General features: G+C 51.5%; 1 protein-coding gene across 1 annotated transcript in view; it reads left to right on the forward strand.

Moving 5' to 3' along the window:
- Positions 1 to 620: 620 nt before the first annotated feature.
- Positions 621 to 25,719, forward strand: part of aplp1 (amyloid beta (A4) precursor-like protein 1) — a 30,470-nt gene continuing 5,371 nt past the window's right edge. Inside the window, exons 1-9 of the mRNA XM_067238899.1 lie at positions 621 to 831; positions 19,661 to 19,840; positions 21,042 to 21,171; positions 21,851 to 21,963; positions 22,847 to 23,031; positions 23,361 to 23,725; positions 24,561 to 24,688; positions 25,144 to 25,218; positions 25,383 to 25,541. Coding sequence (XP_067095000.1) covers positions 766 to 831; positions 19,661 to 19,840; positions 21,042 to 21,171; positions 21,851 to 21,963; positions 22,847 to 23,031; positions 23,361 to 23,725; positions 24,561 to 24,688; positions 25,144 to 25,218; positions 25,383 to 25,541 — 1,401 coding nt within the window. The 5' untranslated portion in view covers positions 621 to 765. The remainder of the gene's footprint in view (positions 832 to 19,660; positions 19,841 to 21,041; positions 21,172 to 21,850; positions 21,964 to 22,846; positions 23,032 to 23,360; positions 23,726 to 24,560; positions 24,689 to 25,143; positions 25,219 to 25,382; positions 25,542 to 25,719) is intronic.

Raw genomic sequence — 25,719 nt, forward strand, 5'->3', positions numbered from 1 at the left:
CCTGAAATTTGCCATCAGATTAAATCAGTTACTTCTAGGAGTTCAAAGGGTTTTGTTGATTGCCTTTCCCTGTCTGAATCCCATTCCTCGTGCGCCCTCTGCCTTCCAAATTCAGACTCGTCATCTGTTACAAATGGACAGCATCGGAACGGAATAAGTACCCTTTTTGAATAGAAATATGATATTGCTGTCATTTATATGCAAATATAGGAATGAAATCCTGTAAATATTTACAGGATGAAGCATTTCTGGGAAATGAAAAGGGTTTGATATTTATTTCATGGGCCGATATGAGTCTTATTTAACAGTAGAAGACCACAGTCTTCGGTGCCAAAAGCCACATATGCTGAACCACCGATGGTCCAAATTGGCAAGAAGCCCATCTGAACTGTCTCCACATTAGTGACGCATGTAGTCAACACGCTCTCTAAAATAATCGCTGCATGTCCTTAAAACATCCAGCAGGTGTCTCTCTTGACCAAGCCTAGCCTCGTTCAGGAAAGGCCATAATAAACGCCCATAGATGGGCGTTCAGGGGAAAAAAGGGGCTTGGTTTTTTTGGGGTGAAGCTGCATAATAGCACGAGCTGCGATTGTGAAAGAACAGCAGAGCCTGTGAGCACGGACGCATACTCGGGAGATATCTGGGACAGGCACCGACGACAGCCGCGTCCTTCTCATATCTCATGTACAGCGCATTTGGAAAACATTTCAGATCATAAGAAGATTATTGCTAAATCAAGACACGGAAGAAGAAGGCGTGAAAATGGGACATACGGTGTTACCCATAATGATGGCTATATTGTCCCATTGCGTTTGGGAAAACGTCGAGGTAGGCTCTGACAGATATCTAACTGATATCTTTGATAATTATTGTGACCGTTGACGTTATAGTTATCCGGGGAATGTCTATGATTATGCTGACAGTGATGTTTGTAAATGTTCATATCGATATCACCACGTCATGAATAACAATTATTCGTGTCTTTTTTGCTGACACGCACCGTTATCTTGGACAGATTTAATTTGCAAATGTATGCGCGAGCACTGTCACCTGATAAATTGCATGTCAACAAGAGGGATGGTGCATTAAATCGACTAAATGTTTTGTCTCACGGAGGACTGCCAGTTGAAATATAAGATGTAAATAGGCCCCACTCAGCTGTTTTATTATTCTAAGGCCTAACTACCATAACATTTTCTATCAGCCTCTCCCAGTTCTGAGATAGAGATAGAGAGGGAGAGAAAGCGAGAGGAGTAATTCAGTAGGTGAATCCCACCTTGGATCTTGCCTTGACAAATATACTGACTTGGGTGTGGGGCACACTGTATACATCGTTGGAGAGTCCTGCTTGTGATAAAGGAATAACCATGATCTCATTATGTAGCCTACTGTGTAGGCCTACCTATATGCTATGAGGCCTTTGTAGCCCACAGCCATTTGTGCAACCTACTGTATTGCGTACTATGATAATGAGGTTTCGGATGGTCGTGTACCACCACAGGTAATGTGTAGATTCATTGTAATTTGTAGAGAAATTCATTTGGAAAATGTTAGTACCTGGGTCAGGCATGACATGGCCTTAATCTTCTGAGGATCACTTAGCTGGTTAAAAAAAGAATATTGTTTTTGACAAACGTTTGAGGCACCTGTGCTTTGTTTGTAAGCTCAATAGGTTCCACTTTCTCTGTGAGCTGACACAACCCTTTTATGACACCAACAGTTTGACCTTAACTATTAAACCAGCAGTTTATTTTCAATCTTTGAAACATTCAAAGAATATTCTGTGGGCCAAGAGGCATTTTTCTGTCGGAAGTGGTCCATGAACCTGGGTTTGAGAAACACTCGTGTAGGTTATCCTGGCTCCCAGAACTAGTAACATCAAGGTGTCTGTCTGGGATAGGAATCCCAAATGAGACACACAGCAGGCCGTCGAGCTGCCTGTGGCACTCATGTCAGAGATATGGCATTCACAGCCTGTTCTACAGCTGGGACTAAAGAGGAGTCGAGAACAGCCTGCAATGGACGCCGGGCATATCTAAAAGCTGTCTGTGCACCTCATTTACCAGCCTTTTCAACTATCAGGACTGTTGGTTATGTTGTTGTCGTGGTCTTCTGAAGCATCATATGCAGATCCTCCACGGACAGATTGAGCTCATTACTGAAGGAAATACTGCCGTTCTTCGAAATGATACTCTTGGTCAAATCGAATATTGTTGCATTGCCTTGCCTGGTGTCTGGTGAAGAAAGGGAGATTGTGTGAGGAAGTAGGATATCCATTCAAATGGATGTTCATTCGATTCCTGATTTTCAATTGGGCCCCGAAGTAGGTGAAAGTCATCCATGTGGGTTTCCTGAGGTCAGGATAGGACATGTGGCCCACTGGGGCCTCTCTGTGCCGGTAGGAATGTGTGACCCTGGGTTGTTCTGGGGATGGATCAATATGCCGACAGGCACGATCACACTGCCGCTACTAAAACTCGCATGTGTGACAGGTTAATTGTTATGTCCCTGTAGTGCCATTATTGCAATGCTGAGATCCTTCTATAAATGTACCACCGGGTTAATGGAACGGCAGCGGATAATGGATGAACGCTTTTGGGACTCCAGTAAGTTCTGACGGTTTAGCGGTGGTCCCATTGTGCCTGGCCTCCATCAGACAGCCCCCGGCTGTGTCGATGCGTCAGAGGAGGCATCCAGGTACCGGGCACGGTTCCAGTTTGCTACCCTGAGCCCTCAGCCCCAAGACATGCTAGGGGGAGGGAGGGGTGAGTGAGTGAGTGAGTGAGTGAGTCATGGCAGTTTAGACCAGAGCTCCTAAACGGATAAACCCAACATGTACCCGAAAACAAGAAGAGACCTGTCATTCCGGGTGTCTGAACATAAGGTTGCAGCATCACTGGGGACCCGATCACAAGTAACTCCCCTGCATCCCCTGTTATTCTCTAATGCGGGTACATTGTTTGCTCAGCTGCTCCTATCAGCGATTTCACCTGCTCTGTGTCGTACCACTGCTCCAGTCTGTGCATGCCCTTGAGAGAGCTCCTCGAAGATACCCAGGTGTGTTTGTGTGCGTGTGTGTGTGTGTGTGTTTGTGTGTGTAGTTTTCCTCCAGACGTAAAGAGGATTAGCTAGATGTTTATTTATTAGCTACAGTACATTTGCTGTTGCTCGTCGGTATTTATTAGCTATGAAGCTCTTTTTTCCTCGGGTAATAATTCCTGTGCTCTAACAGCCTTAGAAGGATTATATTTCTGCTGAGGAACTGGCTTTCACTCCTCTCGAGGAGACCTGCACATCCAGTCTGAAGGTTTACATCTCAGATTAAACTCTGAAAGCCATGGCTCAGGATTACACCATGGTATTAGGCCTCATAAAACTGAATGCTGGCTTGAATTAATTTATTTTGACGCTTGAATAGAGCAAATGGGCTCCGTGACTCAATACCGTGTTAGCGTACAGTAAGGGCTACAGACCTGAATTGTTTACCTCAATGCCCTGTGTCATCGTGGAGCTTCGCTAACATGCTGTGATGTTATTATGACCCATATGTTGGTCATCCACGGTCTTTATGAGTTTGGCTTTCAGTACATGCTTTGGCTTTGAGGATATTGAGGCTCCTGTGTTGAGCTAATCGACACCGTGACATACTGTGGCAGCAGGTCAGCTATTATAGTCACCCCATTGTATCCTCCTGACTCATACAGGAAAAGGTCATCAAAAGGTGACAGTAATGAGCCTTGACAATGACAGGTTGGTGTAAAATATCTCTAGTGGTTCCCTTTTCCGTGTGTGTGTGTACGCGCGTGCGTGTGCGTGTGTTACCAATATTAAAGATTTTTACTCTCTGTCATATTGCACAGCCAGGTTGCTGGTTCGGCAGATCATTTCCAGCAGTTAAAGGGATTGAGGGGAGGCAAATGGCTTTGGTGGCCCAGCTCTGCATTTATCTATCAAGATAAATGACTGCAGTGAGAAGCACTCCAATCCAGCTCAGCGACAGAGGCACCAGGCGCTGGGAGACGCAGAAACAAACCTACCCAGCCCTCATAAACCCACTCCAGCAAATCATGGGGGGAGGACGAGAGGGAGGGGGGACGTGAGGTGCAGGGGAGGAAGCGAGGGAGGGGGGAGAGAAAGGGGAGACATGGGGGTGGGGGGCAGGGGAGGAAGAGAGGAGGGGGTAGAGAGGTGGTGTAGATGGGATACTGAGGAGGATACAGGAGGCATTTTAAAGGGGAAGGATGCAGACGAACTTAAAGGGGTGAGTTGCTAAATGAATGCGTTAGCGGCCTCGTTCCCCCACAGGGACGGCAGGCCCTTTTATTGGAACACAAACACAGGAACTCCCTTCCTTCCTTGTCTGCTTGTGACTGCAGCTCAGGGGAGTTTTGTAAAAAACGGATAGCCCCTCTCTCTCTCTCTCTCTCTCTCTCTCTCTCTCTCTCTCTCTCTCTCTCTCTCTCTCTCTCTCTCTCTCTCTCTCTCTCTCTCTCTCTCTCTCTTCTCTCTTTCTCTCTTTCTCTCTTCTCTCTCTCTCTCTCTCTCTCTCTCTTTCTCTCTTTCTCTCTTTCTCTCTTTCTCTCTTTCTCTTTCTCTCTCTCACATATTTAATTTATTTCAGAGCCAGGAGATAATCAGGTTTCACTAATGGTTTCCCGTGTGCTTGCTGTGCTCTACCATGCTTATGTGCCAGCGGGCATGTAAGACCGTTTCATTGTACTGCATCCTTCTCCCTCCTCTCTCCCGAGCGTTTGAAGTAGTGGAGCGACGCCTGGACGAAATCCTGCACAGTCACTGTGAGACGAAAGCCGCGCTCATCCAAAGAGGCATGCGATGAAAGGACGCCCGTGAACGTGCCTCGGCAATCAAGCCGTTACCAACGGTGACAGCTGAATGAAAGGCATGTCGGGGGGGGGGGGGGGGTGTTCTAACGAGAGCCGTGGGCTATGCGTGCAGACAACGGCACACATGGAAGCACAGCTCTCGGTCGTGCGGTTACAGGAATCCGGCCAGAGCCTCATACTTAACACTCGCAGCAAGAGTTGAGAGGGTTCAAAGGAGGAAGTGTTGAGTTTAAGTGTGTTTGGGACGGTCGCGGGGGAATGAGTGGGGGCCGCGTACACACTCATAGCCACCCAGATCACGTCCGGCCCTGTGCCAGTCAGGGGTCTGGCAGGGCCGAGATAGCGGGCCAGCCCCGGGTCCCTGCGTGCCACACCGCTGGCTCGCTAAGCCTAATGGGCTGAATCTCTGCAGAGTCTGGAGCCGGGGAGAAAGGATCCGTTCGTCCCTGCAAGGAGAAGTGGGAGGCCTCTGAACAGACGCCCACGCTGAACGTCTGCAGCGCGGCGATAACATTTGTCCTCCGTGTTTGGAAGGAGAGAGGGCAAGAGGAGGCGAGAGAGAAGGGCTAATGAGACCAGAGGAGAGGGAGGAGGGAGAGAGAGTACGGGGCATGGAGATGAGGGGAGGTGGCGGCGGTGGCGGTGGTGGTGGTGGTGTAGGGGGGAGAGAGGCTTACATGTCAGGGTGTTATGGGAGACCGTAAACCCCTGGGGCTCCAAGTGTCCGGCAAGGCCTGGTGATTCATCTCTGTCACCTAGATGTATTCACAGGTGGCCCCGGAGTGGGAGGATGGGGGGGGGACGGGGGGGACGGGGGGACAATGAACACAATGAACCTGCTGCACGCCACAGCACCCAACTCCAACCCAGCCTGTCCTCAAAAAGGGACCCACGAAGGTAGATGGCTCCTTCTGCTCATTTCCATGTTGGGCCTCCGCCTGGCCGCAGGGGGTTGGAGGCTGGGGAGATGAGAATTGGAGGCTGGGGGGATGGAACTTGAGACTGGATACAGCGGGCTAGACACCTGAAGCTGGAGGCTAGAGGCTGGGAGCCTGCACCTATGACCTAGAGGCTACGATAGAGGCTTCCAGAAAATGGGAAGGGGGCAGGGTCCGAGGCCGATATTATCATTCCACAGGCGATGGCTGGGTGGTTCCATTTAGCAGACGCTCTTATCCAGAGCGGTTGTCCTCTCGTTCCAGCTCCTGTCCAGAGGGAAGCAGCCATGCTCAGTGGACACAGCAGCCAGCTAACAGCAGCCCTGGCACAAGCAGCGGGCATACCACTGGTTCATTTCATCTCCCAGTTACACACACACACACACAAGAATACTGATGTGCTATGGCAAAAGAGGCTGTGACAAGTTAATTTGCTTCTGCAAAGATGCACACGCACAGAACAGTGTGTAGAAAGACAGAAAGTAATTGTGACACAGAGCCAGTGATTATTCAAGCACTGTGCCTAGACACACACACACATGCTTCCAGTTAAGCACACTCACACTCTCTCCCAAGTACACACCTACACACACAAGCGAAGCCACAAACACACACACACACACCCAGGTGCATATTTACACACGCCAAGGAACACGCACTCATAAAGGCTCCCAAAGCGCAAACACACGCCCGGTAACACACCCATGCACACTCCCAGTAACACACTCACACACACTGCTTTATGCACACTGCGGTAGCGGCATCAATTATTGAAGGCCCTGGAAAGGTCCGGACTCTCGCTTGTCGGCTGCGCTCTGGCACCATGTCATGCCCCCCCCCCCTCTATAGCCCAGTATATCCCATTTCCTCTCCTTACCAGCCACAGCTCACTCCCCAACTTTTGATCCTTTTGATAGTTGTGACATTCTATCCTTTCTGCATCACTCCCCCATACCCCTCTTCAAGCCTCTCCTCTTCCTCGCACCCCCAGTCCTCCTTCCCCTACCTCCCCCCATGTCCTCCCCCTCCTCCGCGGTGTCTCTCCGTGGACCCTGTCGCACCAGGAACGCCTCCCTTTCTCATGTATACTTTGTTTGCTCGTGAAATATTCATCCTCCTCGCCCACCCTCCGTTCTCTCCCTCGAGCTGCCCCCATCCCTCTCTCTTTCCCCTCCCTGAAAGACACGCTGTCGCTCTGCGGCCACGTCTGGTGGCCCGCCTTCCGTCTTCGGCGAGAACGACGCAACCTAACAGCCTCTCTCTCGGTCCGTGTTCCAATCACGGGAACAACGGTGCCATACGTACAGGGAACATGAACATGACAGGTCTGGTGATTTTCTCCCAGCGCATATCCCATTGTCTGCCTTTCACCGGCGACAGGGCCGACTCCCCCACCCAACACAGGAGTGTGCTTACAGACCACCCACTCCCCCTCCCCACTCATCTCTCCCTCCCCACTCCCTCTCTCCTCTCCCCCTTCCCACTCCTCCCCACACTGGTTCCAAGGCTAGAGATACAAGCCGAGGGTTATTAACACTCGAGGACAAACGCCTGATGAAAGGACTCAGGTGCTGCCGAGATTGTGTTTTTAATAACTGACAGGATTTGAACCGGGAGGGAGGGAGGGAGGGAGGGAGGGAGGGAGGGAGGGAGGGAGGGAGGGAGGGAGGGAGGGAGGGAGGGAGGGAGGGAGGGAGGGAGGGAGGGAGGGAGGGCACTGAGCACTGTCTCTATCTGTCTCTCCACCCAGGGTCACAGTCCTTTCATTGCATGCAATCAGAAGGTATTCAGACCTGCAATGCTGACAAATTAGATATTCTACTTTCTGGCCCCAAAAAAGAAATTTTTTAATAAAGGACCAAGCCTAAATGGAACTTCCAGGCCCAGTGAGGGTCCTTTTACAGATTGTCTGAATGATTAAACCATTCTTTCCCCCAATCTGACAGTCTGTGGGGACATTAGGGCCTGAGGAAATGAGATAACACAAATATTTAATCTACTGAGTGATTCTGGAGCTAGGAGCTGCAGACTGAGCTGAACACATTATCTCCCCAGAGTGGCCTGGTCAGAAGAAACACTCTGTGGGGCAGGACAGGACATGTCATACTGGTATTGTCTCTAACACACTGCTCCCATTGGTCCTCGTGGCTTCTGTGTCTTCTGTGTTCCGATTGCATGAAGATGCCAGTCTGACAATCCAGTTCGGCAGAATCGATATGTGGAGAGAGGAATGTGCTTAAGCAGTACAGAACTCTGGGTTATTTGAGTGACTTTAGTCAGAAACGTCAGATTAGGGAGTCAGGTGGCTGAGCGGTTAGAGAATCGGGCTAGTAAACAGAAGGTCGCTGTGTCAATGACGTTGTGTCCTTGGGCAAGGCACTTCACCTTACTTGTTTTGGGGGAATGTACCTGTACTTACTGTAAGTCGCTCTGGATAAGAGCATCTGCTAAATGACTAAATGTAAATTAGATTGGATGTTAAATTGACACGGTTTGCGATTTCTATAGATGTGTTGATTCATTCATCAAGCACTTAGGATGAATTGTTCTCTAAGCGAAAGCATTTATTGTGCAGTTTGTGGTATTGAGGTTGTGTCTAGAAACCGTATCACAGGGATATGCTACTCTTTCATAATGTGCCGTAGCGTGATACCGTGTGTGTGTGTGTCTCTGTGTGTTCATTTGATTCAGTGAACAGATTTAGAGGATGGAGAGAAAGTAAAGTGATGTAGAAGAAGGGAGGATCCAGACTGTTTTAATGGAGAATGTTTGGCCCTGAGGCAAGGGAACAGAAGGGATGTGACACATGATTAGGACTGGTGATGTACTGATTCACTGTGACTAGCTTTGCCCCTGGCCAGCTGGGTGCAGGCGAGGGATTACAGCAAGAGATCTGACCTCCAGATTTCATCCCTTTCTCAACAGATTGAGAGTGCTGCTTCACGATGGCTGCAGATCACAGAGGCTTCGTTGGGATCTGCTCACGGCTCATTGTCATTAGTCCTGAACAAAAGGGGGTTATTTTTCAAATGATTTTCTTCCCTCTATAAAAAGGAACTTATTAGAAGCTTGAGATTGATATCTGATGGAAAATCAATAATTAGGTGCATCAACTAGATCTCTGTTCTTTACTTATTAAAAATGAATAAGACAATGATTAAATGGCCCTGTTTGTTCCCTTTACTAAATGAAAATGTACAGTTCGGCATGACCACTTGAGTTGGCGTGTAAACAAGCAAGCTGACAGTAATCCCCAAACCTAACTAACCATTAGCCTCCATGTCTGAGGCTGTATCACTGAACAGCACATGTGAAGACTCAATAATCACAGACTGAGGGAAAGAGGGACACTCAGAAAGAGAAATAGAGAGGGGGAGAGAGAGAAGGGGGGGAGGGAGGTAAAGAGAAAGAGAGAGAGAAATGAGGGGGGGAGGTAGAGAGAGAGGGGGAGAGAGAGAAAGGAGGGGGGGAGGTAGAGAGAGAGGCCAAGTGGCATGTTTGAAATTCTGCAGGGAGCCAGTTGCTACGGTAACAGGGAAGGTAGCCGGCTCCGGTGGGAGGTGTTTCCACGGCAACCGGCCTCGGTGGCCAAGTGATGCTGCTGAGAGGGAAAAAGAAGAAGGCAGGCGAGCGAGGGAGGGAGGGAGAGGTGGAAGGGTAGAAAATGTATGCGTAAGTGTATGATACGAGGGGGGAGATGACGGATGAGAGGAATCTGATGAAAAACGTGTGTGTGTCACCGCGCGTGCCGTGATGCACTGTTTCATTAGTTAGTCCTCTATCACAGCCTCCGCTCTGCATGGAAATTTCCTTCCTGCCTGACAAAAGGCTGAGGTCTGGGTTCCCCTGGCCTCTCCTTGGCCTCTCCTTGGCCTCTCCTTGGCCTCTCCTTGGCCTCCACACTGGGGCTCGACAGACACAATCACCTCTCCAGGCCTTAGCACAGGGCCCCAGCCTCAACCTCAGCCTCCCTTTCAACCCAGCCTCCAGCCTCAGCCCCGCTCTCCCAACCCCAGCCTCCTTCCCTACCCTGGCTCCCTCCCCAGCCTCGGCCCCGCTCTCCCAGCCCCAGCCTCCCTCTCACCCTGGCTCCCTCCCCAGCCTTGCCCCCCCCCCCCTCCCAGCCCCAGCCTCCCTCCCACCCTGGCTCCTTCCCCAGCCTCGGCCCCCGTCTCCCAGCCCCTATTCCTCAACCTGCTGTTCATTAAAAGCCCATTAGCAGCTCCTTCATTACCATGAACAATGTGCCATGCACGACGCCGTGGCAGCCGCAGCATGAGGGACGGTGAGGGCCAGTCAGAGGGGATACCCCTGCCATGTCCTCTCAGTAGGAGCTGCGGTCCTCTGGCATTTTCCAGCCTCGCAGAGGCCATCTCCCCCAGAGAGGACCATGTGTGACCATGGAAACAGTGCCACGTGTCAACATGGAACGCACGGCAACAGGGCAGCAGATTGTGTGTGAAGTGGGACGACTGGTGGCGGTGGGCGAGTGGGTTGGCGGGGGGCGATGTGAGAGGGGCGGCGTTATTTTTATCCTGTATGCGCCACCTCTTAGTCGGCACCTTCACCACCAGACCCAGCCCCCCCTCCCCCCCCTCCTCTGCCAGACACCTCCCGTGAAAGCATACGCCCTCCAAAATGCAGCTGCCACACGGACACCACAGACTACTCGAGGGACGTGGTCCGAATCTTCCTGTACTTTAGCGGGCATCCGTGTGAGTCGATCAAATGAAAAGGGAGATGGTTGGGGGGGATAGATGGATGGACAGATGAAGGCTTGCGGTGGTTGTCCCCGCGTTAGCGGCAGCCTTTCCTCCGAGGGCCTGGGAGATCAAGCAGAAGCACATTGCAGTGCCACATCCCGATATTAAATATGCACTGCCCGCGCCCCCCCCCCCCCCCCTGGGATGCCGGGAGAGAGCGGGATTGGGGGATGCGCGGCGTTCAGAGAGCAATATCACCGAGAGAAAAAGCGAGCGGAGAGTGGAGTTGTGGGGGAAGCGACGTGACACGAAGATGTGGTTTTAAGAGGGGGCAGAAAACGTGTTACTCACAGAGGGGACTCCGACACTGGTGGCAGTCGCATCCAAGCCGGAGAGAGCAGAGTCGATGAGCAGCAGCCAAGGCTTGACGTGACGGATGACAGATGAGGGGGGGGGGGGGGATGGAGGAGGCACGGGAAAGATCTAGGGGCGGGGGTGACACAAAAGACACCGAACTTGGTGACGGGGTGTGCCTGGATTGTGGGAAGAAGCCTGTGTCTAATATGCTGTAACTGAATACCTGGTTCATTTCGACTAAATGGGACCTCATTTAGAAGCTTCCCGTCCCGTAAAATCAGTTAAACAGATGGTTTAAAAGAGCATTATAACGTGGTATGAATATCCCAAGTTGCCTCTGTAGGCTACAGGGAACCACCACAATGGCACCTGTTTGTAAAAGAAAAAAGAGAAAGAAAGGGCTTAGTTTCGTATTCATCCTTCCCAAATCCAGTCTCATGCAATTCCCTAATCTTCGGTAACCTGCTAAGAAAAGCAGACGTTTCCAAAGGAGGATTACCGATTTCACAGTGATAACAACGCCGGTTGAAAGGCCGGTTGTCTGTCGGGCGGTGAGACGGAGGGCCACTGATTCGTAACGCTCAGATGGAAGAGAATTTGAGAGCTGCAGCTCAATCCGCCTGAGGGATCCTGTAGCCTACTGTAGATGGATCCTGTACTGCTGACAGATGTGGAGGCCAGCTGTGGTCTGCTTTGTATACAGCTGTGGTATCTTTAATACACGGCTGCTACCGAACTCCATAGCTGGTATTTTTCTCCTAGGCATCGTCGTCGGGTGTATCACGCGAGGATGTTTAATGAAGATAATGTCTTTCAATTTAGTAGCTACTTATGCATATACCGATGGTTACTGAGAAAAAAAATTGTGCTTGCTGTTTCACCCGTAAATTCCAATTAGATCTTTGTCTCACGCAGCAAGTAAATATGTTTGCACAGTTGTGAAAGGCAGAGCGAGTGTCTTATCATGTGGAGATCTGATTCAGTGACATTAATGTTGACAGCTAGTGTCAACATTAGACTGTTTCAGAAGGATCGCAGTGCTCAAATCGGAGTTAAGCTTTTGATTCCTTAAATCCTTTGAGGTAGCACTGAGCTTGGAATCACAGATGTAATCGTTACACAATTCACTACATTAAATGGCGACATACCCATTTCGTGATCGTCTGTCTGCATGTTGAACATAAGGGGCCTTTCTTTGAAAATGTATTTGGAAGCGCTTAAGGCTTTATTTCGGCAGATGTGATCAGCTTTTCATTTGTTTTCTCTACGTCTGTCAGACAAACCACAGCAGTGATTTGGTCTTAATTTTTCCCCTTCTTAAAACTGATTTCACGGAGATTTGGCGTGCCGTTTTCTCTTTTTCAGTGGGGATTCATCGGGTGGCGCGAGAGGAATGTGGAAAGAGCATGTTCAACTTATTGTGCTTCTATGTTTTTGTGTCAGAGCTCCGGACAGAACGCACGCATTAACCGTGCCCACTTCGTGCACTGTTTGTTATCGGTGGTGATGACGCCCCGTGACTCAGAAGGAGACGTCTGTCAGGACGTGTGAGAAAGAGAGGGTGGTTAGCACCATATCGAGACATTCTCAATAACAGTAGAGCTGTTACCCCTAACAACCAAGAGTCAGGGAGAAACCTGCGTACAGAATAGGTCTTGCTGTCACTCGGGTTTTAATTTGGATTTTATTTTCATGCTGACGCATGTCTTGCTCCAGTGTTGGATTGTTTTGTCCTTTACAAAGTAAAAAATAAGTATGATTCAATAACGCAAAGCTTGGGAATGGTGCATAGGGGATGTAGCTACCAATGCTGGCGTGCCCGTACAGGCACGACTGCTGGCGTGTCCTATTGTTTATCTGCGTCGAGTGTGGGCGCGTATGTGTATAACCAAGTTTGCGTTATTGTGAGTGAGTCACGCCTGTAGCCATCTGTTTGAGAGTGGGAGCCGTGGGACGGAGCGTCGTCCGTGAGTGGCCTTCGCTAGTAGCCTTCGCGAGTAGCCTCCATTCTTGTGGGCGAGGACCCTAATGTAGTCTGCTGGTGTGTGGGGGACCTGCTAACAATGACTCCTGGAGCAGACCGGCCTCTTCGCTGCGGGGAGAGAGCTCCGTCACGACCTGCTCTGCTGACTGTTTGCCTGCCAGGCCCAGTCTGGAGTGCGACTCCACGTCAAGATAAACAGGGAACCAATCGGTCTGTGAGTAGCTGGCTGTGTAGCAACCAAGTCCAAACGCCAGTCTCCATAGACAAACATACCAGGTGCTTGGTGAATAATATCAAATGACATTGTTCAATGGCCGGCCTGTCTTCTCCTAATCTCAATAAAGTCTCTGACCACAGTGGCATCTGACTCCAGTGTAACCCCACATCTGAAATGAAATCAGATGTCACGAGGTGGGCTTTGTGTGTTTACGCCGCGGCCCTAAATGATCCTTAGGGGCTGGGATGATGATCAACCATCTGCTCCCAGTGTGACCCACCTCACCACTCCTCATGACATAACAACTTCTGCTGTTATGGCTGCGTGAAGTGGCTGGCTGTTCATTGTCAACAGCCCTCCACAGGTTTTCTGGGTTTAAAGCTAGTAGACAGAGGTGTTGATGTTCCAGCCCCACAGTCCACTTTCACTGACGGTTAGGAACATGTGTTTGGGTCCATGTGCGACTTCGGCTTTTCTATTTTCGTCCTTCCTCTAAGTTTGGAAAGCTCTCTCTCTCTTTTTTTTATTTTTATTTTTTATTAGGCAAGTGTGTTGACAAGAGGTTAGTTGAAAGCGAACCAATTTCACATTCTGTCAGCCCCAGCCCTGCCCAGCCCTGCCCAGCCCAGCCTTGCTCAGCTCACACACATTAGGAAGAGTCCTGATAGATTAGATGAATAATTAAAGACCCTGATTATAGTGATGAATGCCCCCAAATCTCTCTGACCATTTAGCACCAGTCTGGGGAGGGGTAGAACCAATGCAGGGTCTTTATGTGGGAGTGGAGGGAGGGGCTGGGGAGAGCTGAGCTCAGGAGGTAGAAAAGAGGTAGGAAGATGAGAGGACACTGAGAGAGGGAGGGAGGGAGATGGAGGGCAGGGAGATGAGAGGAGGGAGGGAGATGGAGGGCAGGGAGATGAGAGGAGGGAGGGAGATGAGAGGAGGGAGGGGCACCAGGACTGGCAGCCACCCTGCTATTCAGCCATCTGGACCACAAAGACACAGACACAGAACACACTGCCTGTGTGTGTGTGTGTAAAAGCATGTATACGTGGGTGTTCTTACAAAACCGAGTGCTGATCTGTGTTGCATACGTTGCACAGTGCATCCACGTGAGAGTTCCTGGAATCCTGCGCCTCACCCCTGTATTGGCGCCGAGCCAGCATCCAGGTTTATAAATACCCCACAGCCCCCAGGCCAGGTGGGGATTAAACCCTCAGGAGGCTCTGATCTCAGCAGTTCACCTGCCAGCCTCCTCACCCTGTCGTTAGCGTGCCGTCCGACCAGAGAACCGGCCCGCTCTGCCAAGCACACGCCAGCTTGGCCGTGTCCGAGACAGGACGGAACAGGACCGGATGCTGCCAGAGCCAGGCTCCAAAGAACTGCTCTCCCCACATTAACATTTACAGCACGGCCATCTGATGTATGGTCGAGGAGGAGGGGGGGGGAGGGGGGAACTTGTAAAAGGTGACAGATGATGGCGAGCAGGAGGGATGGGGGGGGGGGGTGTAGGGTGGGGGCGGGGCTTCAAACCCTCCCCGATCGCCGCGCTGCCTTGCCTGGCCTGGCCGGGAGATTGCATCATTACATGAGATGAAGTCATCCTGCAACAAAGAGAGAAGTGGGGGGTTGGGGCGGGGGCGGAGGCAAGGCGGGGGTGGGAAGGGGAATGGGGGGGGGAGGGGGAGGGGGGGGGGACAGGTGCTGAATATTTAAATAGGTGGGCCGAGAGGAATATGGAAGAGATTGGGCCCTGCCTGGAGAGATATCCACTTGTACTGACAGGGAGATTTATGGCCAGGATATGTGTTCAGAACTGGCTCCTCTTCTCTCTTTCCTCCCCTGTACTCATTATCTGTCTGTGTGCGTGTGTGTTTGTCTGTGAGTGTGTGTGTGTGCGCGCGTCTGTGTGCGCGCCTGTGTGTGACCTGCGCTGCAGCCTAACGCCCTCCATTCATTTAGGATCTGAAGAAACACGAGGACTCTACCTACCACCTTACAACTAGCACACGATGTCCTCCCTTCACTTTTACTGTTAGCGATGCGTAGGCTTAGTAGTCCGTGCCCTCAGTGTTTTTCTGCTACTGCAACCAAGAAACACTGGGGAATTCACACCGCGTGAAAGCTGTACAGAGTAGGTGGTGAGAGGTTAGGAAAGGGAAAATATCAAGGGATTGTAAACCAGTGAGGGGGGGGGGGGGAATGGAGAGGGAGAGAGCCGGAGGGGGGGGCGGAGAGAGAGGAAGAGAAAGAAAGAAGGTAGAGAGAGAGAGAGAGAGAGAGAGAGAGAGAGAGAGAGAGAGAGAGAGAGAGAGAGAGAGAGAGAGGGGGGGAGACGAAAGTAAAAGAGAGAGCGGGGGGAAGGTAGGAAGAGAGAGGGGCAAGAAGCCAATCGATATCTCAGGGCTTGTGTCAACAGGCCGTTATTAATGATGCGTCAGCCTCTGCAGTAGGGAGCTGTCAGGGTGCTCCTCCGTTGACTCCCCTCCGTTCGGCTCTCCTCTGGCCTGCTCTGGGGCTGCTGCCGTACACCTCCCCTCCTCCCTCTGCATGGCTCACTGAGACTCCCAGACTTGGCTGTCCAATTAAGGCAGCCCAGGGGGGGTCGAGAGCAGCTGAGGATTGGCCCTGCCAAGCCCAGGTCTGAGGAGCCGGGGCACTGCCGACAGGTTGTGGAGTGTTATTGCGAAAGCGTCTGGATCCCAACGCCCTGATGAAGAGGGGGGGGGGGGAGGAGGAGGAGGAGGAAGGTCTGGAGTGAGTCATACTGTGGTCAAACCAACAGGAGTCTTACTGTTCTCCAGACCCCGAAATAGAAGAAAAATCCTGCACCAGACATGGAAACAGCTTTTCGACAGAAAGGGACCATTAGAGCTGTGAATCGGATTGGTCAAAAGACACCAGAAGAGGTCAATGTCATAGGCATCTTGTGGCAATGCCTGTTGGCCAAATACAAGTGAAAAGTGATACAACTCCATAACTCAAATACATGTAGCTATACACAAATGTACTCATGAAGCAGTAGAATGGGCCGTAGATAGTCAACCTCCGTCGGATGTTGTCTTCCTGTGGACTTCCAGGGTCAGGTGACAGCTCTATCACACTTGGCTGATGGATTGATTTATCATTTAAACAAGATTAGCCTCTTGGCAGGTTCCTCAGTCATGTGATCTGTTCCAGGGCGAATAACAAACCCCGACCAGGATGTCTCAATGACTCTCGTCCTAGTCCTCAAAACCCGTTTAGATCAATTACAGTACCACGTAGCATCTGGTGTCTGTCTTTTACCTGATCCGAGCAACCAAACAGAGCCAGGGTGGTTATTGTTGTTCTGATATTTATATTGTTCATCGTGCCTGGAAGCTGGCTTTGAGCTGTGCCTAGTAAACAGAGACTGTTCCTTGACTCTGTTTGAACTGCACACTCCTGACATATACTTTACACTTTGTGTATAATTGTCTGCTAATGAAGAACTGTCAGGGTGAAATTAAATGATTGTATTGGCTTAGGGCATGGAGCAGTGTTGTGTGAAGGAGAAGGTATTATATTCAGTAGAACTGGAAAAGCAGATTTGTTAATCGAGACTTCTCCAAGAGAAAGGTGACAGGCAGGACAGAACAGACACCCGGGGCAGGGAGCCGATGACAGAGTTATGATGACACATTTTTGATGTTCACATTAAGCAATGTTTCAGTGGAAAGATCCAGGCTTGTGGAACCAAACAAGCGCGTCTGAGAATGTGAAGCTTCGATTGGTTTATCGATGGTGAATCATTCAAATGAAGTGCAGAAGATCCGACACGAAACGCACTCCGATGGACTTCCGTTTCGAGACGAGGAGTGTGAGCGAGAGTCTTTTCGACAGTCGCTTCTTCTCACCCGCTCCTCTGTTTTCCGCCGCGGGGGCGATCTGACGTCCGATCTGGTTTGATCTTCCCCCCCCGTCGTCCGTGGCGTCACTGAGTACGTGGTCCCATGACGTCCCTGGGGACGAACGGCTGCCTGGCGTTCCCACCCCCGCCGAGAGAGCGGGTGAGCCTTGGCACCCCTCTGCGCCTGCTGGTTGTCATGGCTGCGGCGGCGCTGGTGCTCGTGGCGCCTGGCAGCGAGAAGGAGAGATTTTTTTCCTAAACTGGGTGAGAGACGGCAGGGGTTCCTCTGCAGGCAGGACACAGTCACTTTGAGAGGAGGAGGAGGAGGGCTAAACAGAGCCAGGGCCCGTTCCCGAAGCAGAGCGTGTGATTAGCCGTTATCGCGGCGGGCAGATCTAATCGGCGGCCCAGATCTGAGCTGTGATTGGAGGGTCTGGAGAGCCACGCCGGAGGTCAGGGCCCCGGACTCCTGATGGGCTCCTATTGATTGGGGGAACGGGGCGATACAGTTGCAGGCGCACGCCATTGATTTTCTGCTAGTGCAGGAGTGGCGTGCAGACAGGGGCAGGAGGTGGGGGGGGGGGGGGGTCGCGTCGTGGGGGGGGACGTTGCTGCCAGGTTATCTTCTCAAATATCCGGAAGTCTTTTTTGTGCTGTTGACCTTCCCCAAGTTGAAGAGGCATATCTATGTAGCCATTACCTCAGCAGACATGTTGGTGTTGCTTCTGTGGTGTTCAGCCTAAGCAAGCATTTTCCTCTGCTCATCTGCACACACACACACACACACTCACACACACAAACAATCTGGGGGGGAAAAAAGCTTGAATTCAGATAATTAAATCAAATACTTAGATGTTGATTTATGTATCATCTCATATATCAAACATCTCTTGTCTTGGATTGTGTGTGTGGGGGGTGTGGGGGTGGGTGGGGGGGGCTGTTCTCTGTGCAGGCTTCTAGAATTAATAACGCAAAGAGCCGGGTTAAAGCTTGCGGTCTCTAGTGATCCCTTAACTAACTGGCCCTATTCTGGAGCAGCACACTCATTCGTCAGGGCCGGCGCTACATACAGACGTTTATTTATAATCCCGTGTTAATAACCATAGCAGCTTTCTCTCGTATCTCAGTCGAAGTCTAACCCTGCACACTCCTCGGGGCCCATTCCAGTTATTGTATATTTACATGGCTTTTTTTATATATTTATTTTGTGTTCCAAATTTTAATTAGAACTTCAAACACTTTAGCTGCGGTTGGCTAAGGCAGGGCTTTCCTTTGATCGCGCGTCACTCCGCTCCCTCTTCCCCCCTGGGCGTCCTCCTTCTAATTGGCTCAGCGAGGCCTCGTCTGTCTGTCAGTCAGCGGGGCCTTCTGTCTGTGGGTCTGTCTGTCGGCTCTGTTGTCAGTGTCCGGTCTGAGGGAGGGCGCTCACTGTCAACTCCCTGAATCTTCCCAGATGCTGTCATTGCTGGCCCGTGAAATGTTTATCTCTTTTCGGCGAGTGGCTTTTTTGGAGGGGATGGGCTGAGATTGGGAGCTGGATTTCACTTGGAGGGGCGGGCAAGCCATAATAATATCCCTTGGCTGTGTTTGCTATCTTCTATCTTTTTGTTATTTATGATCAAAGATGAGTCCCCCGTTCTGTCAGAGATACCGCCTGGATCTGTGAACTCTTGGCGCCAGTTCTGTGATCCTTCTGAAGATGAAACGTAATTGCATAATGGAATCAAATTCATGTTCATTTAGGGTTGTTTAAGAAACACAACATAAATACAATGTTTGATCTGTGCCAGTGAAGCATAGATAATATCCTAGCTGTTTGCAGCGTTTTCCTCCCTCCCTCCCTCCACCCCCTCCTCCTGTTTCTCCTCCCCTCCTCCCTCTGTCCTCCACTTCTCTGTGCAGTGTTAATGTAGTGAAGTGGCCTAGCGGTCAATGAGCTTGTATTAACACCTGACTCCAAGGCCTGGCTACTGTTTGTTCCTTCATGTGGGGCCCCCAGGGCCCCCCCCCCCCCCCCCCCCACAGCACAGGGAACCGATCCCAACATCAATAACAACATCCTAGAAGGCTGCTCGCCTCGAGAGGGAGGGAGGGAGGGAATGCGAGGAGAGGGAGAGGGAGGGAGGGAGGGAATGCGAGGAGAGGGAGAGCGAGGGAGGGGGATGGATAAAAAGAGAGCGAGCAGGCTTCTACCTACTTGATGTGCCGTCGCATATGTTTGTACCACACCTCCTCTTCTTGCCCCCTTTTAGTTCTTTTCTCGTCGGTGTGAACAAACCTGGGGGCGGAGGCAGCCAGTCAATAATTCCGACTTTTTATCGGCTCTGGCTGTCACTCACCTCGGTTACCGTGACGACCTGGGCTCAGATGTGCATCTCTCCTCTCCTGAACTTCCTGTCTGCCGATATTCTCTCTCAATGGACAATGAGAGCTCAATCGCTCCATGCATTAGCTTGAAAGCCCTTCATTTCTACGCACACGTCTCCTGATATCTCTGTCTCCGCTCCGCCGCACACACACACACACACTTTCTCTCCAACTCAATAACGTCCACCACTGTGTTTGCATCGACTGCTTGTTATCACCTCTCTCAGGTCAACAACAACTAAATATTCTGTCTCTCTTTGTCTCTCCCTCTTCCCATCTCTCTCTTTCCCCTCCTTCCCTACATCCTTCGCTCTCTCCCTCCCTCCCTCCATCTCTCTCGCTCTCTCTCTCTCTTCCCCGCCCTCTCTCCCACCAGGCCCTGCCCATGGCAGAGGTGGACGGACCAGGCCCCCAGGGGGCGGAGCCTCAGATTGCCATGTACTGCGGCCGCCAGCTCCTGCATATGAACCCCCAGACGGGCCAGTGGGAGCCAGACCCCCAGGGACGCCAGGGCTGCTTCACCGAACCCAGCCAGATCCTGTCCTACTGCCAGGAGGTAGGCCACAGGCACACCACCACTGCTGAACCCAACGCACCCTCCTGGAGAAACACATAGAGCAACTGTCCTGGAGAAACACATAATACTACTAGTGCTCTTCACTGTGTGCTATATAGATCTGTACTCTATGTAAGGCGACTATGGATACAGTAAGATCAGTCTGAAAATGTTTCATTCTGTCTCTCCAACTGGGTTTGTCTTGTCCTCTCTGATCTATATATTTCTGCATATATAGTGGAGCGATGGTGGGGAAATATTTGGGAATATTTCTTTAAATGTTCATGGTGCCGTGCATCTCTCCCCCTCCTGTTCCCTGGCGTGTCCCCTGTTCTCTCTCAGACGATCCTAGACGATCATCGAAATGGATGAGAAATATATGGGCTAAGATAGATCAGGAGGTCGCGGGTTCAAATCCCGCCCTGTACGCCACTTTGGTTTAAAAGCGTCTGCTAAATGAACACATGACACATATACACAGTAGCTCGTGTCGAATGCCATGAGGGGCCTTAACAACACTCAGACGAAGGTGGTCGGGTGGGATTGTGCGCCACCTGGAGGCGGCACGCGGCACCCCTCCTGAAAGAGCACAGTCACACTGCTCGAGCGGCCGTAATGTGATTAAGACGACGCATTATGCATCTGTGATTGCTTTCCCATGGAAGCCATCCTTTTTTCTTTTTTTTTCCTCAACGTTTGTGGAGCAAGCTTTTAGAGCCGTGCCAAATATGTCTCCTGACCTATTAAACCTCATTCTAGGATGCCGGTTACTTATCGGCGTATTCTTGTAATTGAAAGTAGTCGGTAATAAAATTAGGATTACTGAAAAAAAGGAGAACGATCAGTTGAATTTGAGCGGACAGGGCTGTAATAGGGCCCAGCTGAGAGCCTTGCATACAGCCTGCCCTCAGGCCTCAAAGATGTGTTGCATGAATCTGTCCTTTGTTACCCCTCTATCCCAACTGACTGTGATCTCCCTCTTCCCCATCCCTTCCTTTCCCTTTTTTCGATATTCCCCTTTTCCTCTCCACCCTCCTCTTCCACCCTGTCATCCTCTTGTTTCTTGTTCTCTCCCTGTCTCCCTGTCTCTCTGTCTGTCTTTGTCCCACACCGTGTCTGTCCGTCTGTCTTGTGTGTGTGTGTGTGTGTGTGTGTGTGTGTGTGTGTGTGTGTGTGTGTGTGTGTGCGCGCTCGCGTCCAGATGTACCCAGACCTGCAGATTTCCCACGTGGAGGAGTCCTCCAACCCGGCCACCATCCCAGCCTGGTGCAAGAAGGGCTGGGACCACTGCAAGACGCGCCCCTTCATCGTGCTGCCCTACCGTTGCCTAGGTACGGGAAGAGTCATTGTTATTGTCACCGCCCATAGATATCCTTCCCTTCACTATAGTTGGGAACCGTCAGTTTGTCATTCGAAACCAGCCTGTGTCCGCCTGTCTTTTGATTTTGGGTGCCAATTCAGTGAACGTGCAGCCACATTCCTGATGGGATGAGTATTGGACGGGTATTGCTCGACGAAGCACCTTTTTAACTTTGCTGTGTCCTTGATATATGGGCTGCTGCCCCAGCTGGTGCGCTTGTAGTAGTGCTGCAGCAGCACAGAGACACGCTCTCCTCCCAGCCTCACCTCCCCACAGCACCACAGTCAGCGCTAAGAAACGCCTGCTCGTTACCATGCCGTTTTCTGTCATTAGCATGGAGCTCGGGGTTAAGACAGACCTCTCCGACAGGGCTCATTCACTTTCGATGGCGCGCTGTACTCATCCGTTCTTCCCACCCACCGACCCCTTGCTCTCTCCCTTGTTCCTTCCCTCTCTCCCTTCCTGTCTCTCTCCTTCCCTCCCTTCCTCCTGTCTATCTTTCTCTTTCACCTTGTCTACAATCCTCCATGTCTCCCTCCCCTCCCCCCTTTCCTCTCTCCCCTCTCTTCCGTCCCTCACGGTATCCCTGTCTACGATCCTGCCTGTCTCCCTCTCTCTCTCTCCCTCCCCCCCTCCCTTCCTGGCGCCAGTGGGGGAGTATGTGAGCGAGGCCCTGCTGGTGCCTGATCGCTGCCGTTTCCTGCACCAGGAGCAGATGGACGCCTGCGAGAGCTACGTCTACTGGCACAACGTTGCCAAGGAGGTGAGGGGCTCCTTTTTAAAGACATCTTTTTGGGGGTTTATTTATTGGGCTTCATTGGACAGTTTGCAAGTAAAGTGTGACAGGAAAGGCAGGGTGGGGGGAGAGAGAGAGAGAGAGAGAGAGAGGGGGGAAGACTTGCAGCCAAGGCCTCAGCCTCTCAATTAACCGGTGAGCTGCTGGCCGTTGGCAAACATCCTTTTTTAGAGACTCGACACAAAATGGAGTGGTGTTTTAGACCCAGATGCAGACGAGATCCGCTGTCGAAGGGAAATATGACCTGGTAGGGGGTTGTGTTCCTTTTTTTCAATTCGAATTTGAGCGCAAGGGAAGGTCTGTAGATGGCGCTGTCAGATTACATTCATGACTGACTGACGACAGGCTCTGACAGCGAAGAGAGAAGGGTGGAATGTAATAGTGGGGCAGTGTTGAAGCAAAGTATTAACACACTTCCGTAGTGTGTCTCTAGTGATCGATAGCAGTACACAAGCAAACGCATCCTCAACATTTGCCCTTTTTATGTTATTGTATGACTGTGGCTTTAATGGATTCATGCAGAGGTTGTGATCACCGGAATGAGACATTGTGAATTGAAACTGTTTTGGATTAGATTTTGTCCTGAACAGCATGGCAGCTGTTAGCCTGATACGTCCCTCCTGCCTGCCAACTCCCATGTCCTCCTGTTTCCTCTTTATCTCTCTTCTGTCTCCCTCGTTCGGTCTTCTCTCTCTCCCTCTCTCTCCTTTGCAGTTTTCAAGATAGTTCATTTGAACACGATCGGGACAATTGGTTATCTTTAGATTCGTAATTTCCTGACGAACCATATCTCTTCCCCCCCCTGTCCTTCTCCACCTCCCCTCTCCTCCTCTCCTCCTCCCCATTTCAGGCCTGCACCGCCGACGGTCTGGAGCTCCATAGCTACGGGATGCTGTTGCCGTGCGGCACCCGTTTCCGGGGGGTGGAGTATGTGTGCTGCCCGGGGAGGGGCGCAAGCGGCAGGATGGAGGCCGAGGCGGCGGACGCCCTCACCCCCAACCTCACCCCTCAGACCACTGGCAGAGTCAACACAGCGTACGTGTCTCACCGAACGGAGGCAGATAGGAGCCGCCGTTTTTGGTTCCCCTGAGGGAGACGTCGTCTTGTTGTGTTTGTGTTTGTCGCCGGACTGCGCTGGGTAGCGTGTCAAGGCAGATCTCCTCCAGAGCCTGCGGAGCACGACGCCAGCGCGTAGAGAGAGACGCTCGCGCGACAGGGCGTTACATTTGATTCATTTGGCAGACGCGTGATTCATTTCGACTCCGTGCCTGTGCTGTCACTCTACTGAGGTCAACGCACAGTTAGGCATCATGATGAAGAAAATGAGGATGATGATGATGATGATTTCTCTCCCCCCCGTGCAGCACCAAAGTGACCCCCCCCACCCCAAGCCCCTCCCCAGACACGGACGTCGATGAGGCCGACATGGAGGAGGAGGATGACGAGGTGGTGGAGGAGGAGGAAGAGGAGGAGGAAGAGGAGGAGGAGGTGGAGGAGGAGGTGGAGGAGGAGGAGGAAGAGGAGGTGGACGAGGAAGAGGAGGTGGACGAGGGGGGTGAGGAGGAGGCGAAGGCGGCGGCGGCGGTCAAAGAGCCAGAGGTGTACGAGTACTCCGTCGACTCGGGTCCCTACCAGGCCCGAGACTACCTGGACTCTTACTACTACGCCAAGGGAGGCCAGGGGGCTCGCAAGCCCACCCCGGCCCCACCGCAGGCCAGGGGAGACAGCTGTGAGTACCCCCTCCCTCCCCCTGGCCCTCCATCTCAGTCCCCCTCCACTGCTCGCAGTCTACAGAGAGCTTTCTCAGCTCCTGGTTCATTCTGTACAGTGGTTAACAGTGCAGTAAGAAGGCTGGGTAAATGCTGACAACACCACTAAACCCTCAGCTGTCACTTACTCTTCCTTTACTGGGGAATGAAGTGCACTGCCCAGTTAGCATCTCCTCCACCGCCATACACTCTATCTCTCTGTACATTAATGGGTCTACCTTTCTCAAGCACATACACACACACACATGCACGCATACATACACACACGTCTGTCTCTGTGGCTGGATGTAGGACGTAGATAGGCCTGTCTATAGCTGATGTATTTGCTGCACTCCAACTCAATAATGCTGACCGCTCTCCCACTATGTGGATCAATGTCTCTCTGGCACTCTCGGCCTCGGACTGGGTAATGATTGTTATCTCTTTCTGTCTGACTAAACACCCACCTCTTCCTTTTTCTGCCTCGCGCTTTCTCTCCCTTTCTCCTTTTATCTCTCTCTATCTCTCTCTCGCATTCTCTCTCTCTCATTCTCTCTCTCTCATTCTCTCTCATTCTCATTCTCTCATTCTCTCTCTCTCTCATTCTCTCTCATTCTCATTCTCTCTTTCTCATTCTCTCTTTCTCATTCTCTCTTTCTCATTTTCTCTGTTTCTCGTTTTCTCTCTTTCTCATTCTCTCTTTCTCATTCTCTCTTTCTCATTCTCCCTCTCTTTTTTTCTCTCTCTCCCTCTCTCGTCCTTCTCTTTCTGTCCATCGCCCTCCGCGGCCTCCCTCTCTCGTCTCCCCCCCTCCAGTGCCCACACCCCGCCCCACGGACGGAGTGGATGTTTACTTCGAGATGCCAGGGGACGACAGCGAGCACGCCAACTTCCTGCGAGCCAAGATGGACCTGGAGGAGCAGAGGATGAAACGCATCAACGGGGTAAATGGAGGGGTGGAGACCCGGGAAATCGAAATTGTGATGAGATTTTCAGGCAGCCAATCGGATGAAGCTATCCCGGTGCACCCCCGCCCACTCTGCAGGCAGATTTGGGTAGATTGCTCCGGGATCGCAAAGTGATGTCTTAATGTAACGACGAGACAACGATCAGACACATCCAATGCTCCTGTTATCCAGACAGCGTTTCACAGAGGTTGCTAAAGTGAGACAGATAATTATAACCTCAGCCTCTAGGGATTCCTGTGTGTGCAGAGTACCGTGTGTGCAGAGTACCGTGTGTGCAGAGTACCGTGTGTGCAGAGTACCGTGTGTGCAGAGTACCGTGTGTGCAGAGTACCGTGTGTGCAGAGTACCGTGTGTGCAGAGTACCGTGTGTACAGAGTACCGTGTGGTGTCGTCTGTGTGTGCCTAAGCTGACCTCCTTCTCTCTCTCTCAGATCATGAAGGAATGGGCGGAGGCAGACAACCAGTCCAAGAACCTGCCCAAGTCTGACCGCCAGGCCCTTAACGAGGTAAACACCAGAGGAAGCAGTCCCAAATATATCAAGACAATCCAAAGACGTACAAAGAAAGTACAGTCGGCCCCAAAGATATCCACAGGCTGATCGATCCCAAAGATAAGCACAGATATCCAAACCCTGAACCCTGACCACGGTCCTCCCCTCTCTCTTGGCAGCACTTCCAGGGAGTGCTGCAGACTCTGGAGGAGCAGGTGACCGAGGCCAGGCAGAGGCTGGTGGAGACCCACCTGGGCCGGGTGGTGGCCACCCTCAACAACAACCGCCGGCTGGCCCTGGAGAGCTACCTGACAGCCGTGCAGAGCGAGCCCCCCCAGGTGAGCAGCCCAGGGGGAGGAGGGTTCTTGGGTGAGGGCCAGAGGTCTCAAAGGGCATGTTTGAGGGGAGAGACCCCTTCTGTGGGGTTATGGTGAGAGAGGGTTCAATCGTACGCCACGATTAGAACCTCTTCTGCTTGCCGGGCTTCGTTGGGATGTTCGTTTGGCAAGGATCGTT

Source organism: Osmerus mordax, chromosome 6, assembly GCF_038355195.1.
Source record: "Osmerus mordax isolate fOsmMor3 chromosome 6, fOsmMor3.pri, whole genome shotgun sequence".
NCBI classification, from domain to species: domain Eukaryota; kingdom Metazoa; phylum Chordata; class Actinopteri; order Osmeriformes; family Osmeridae; genus Osmerus; species Osmerus mordax.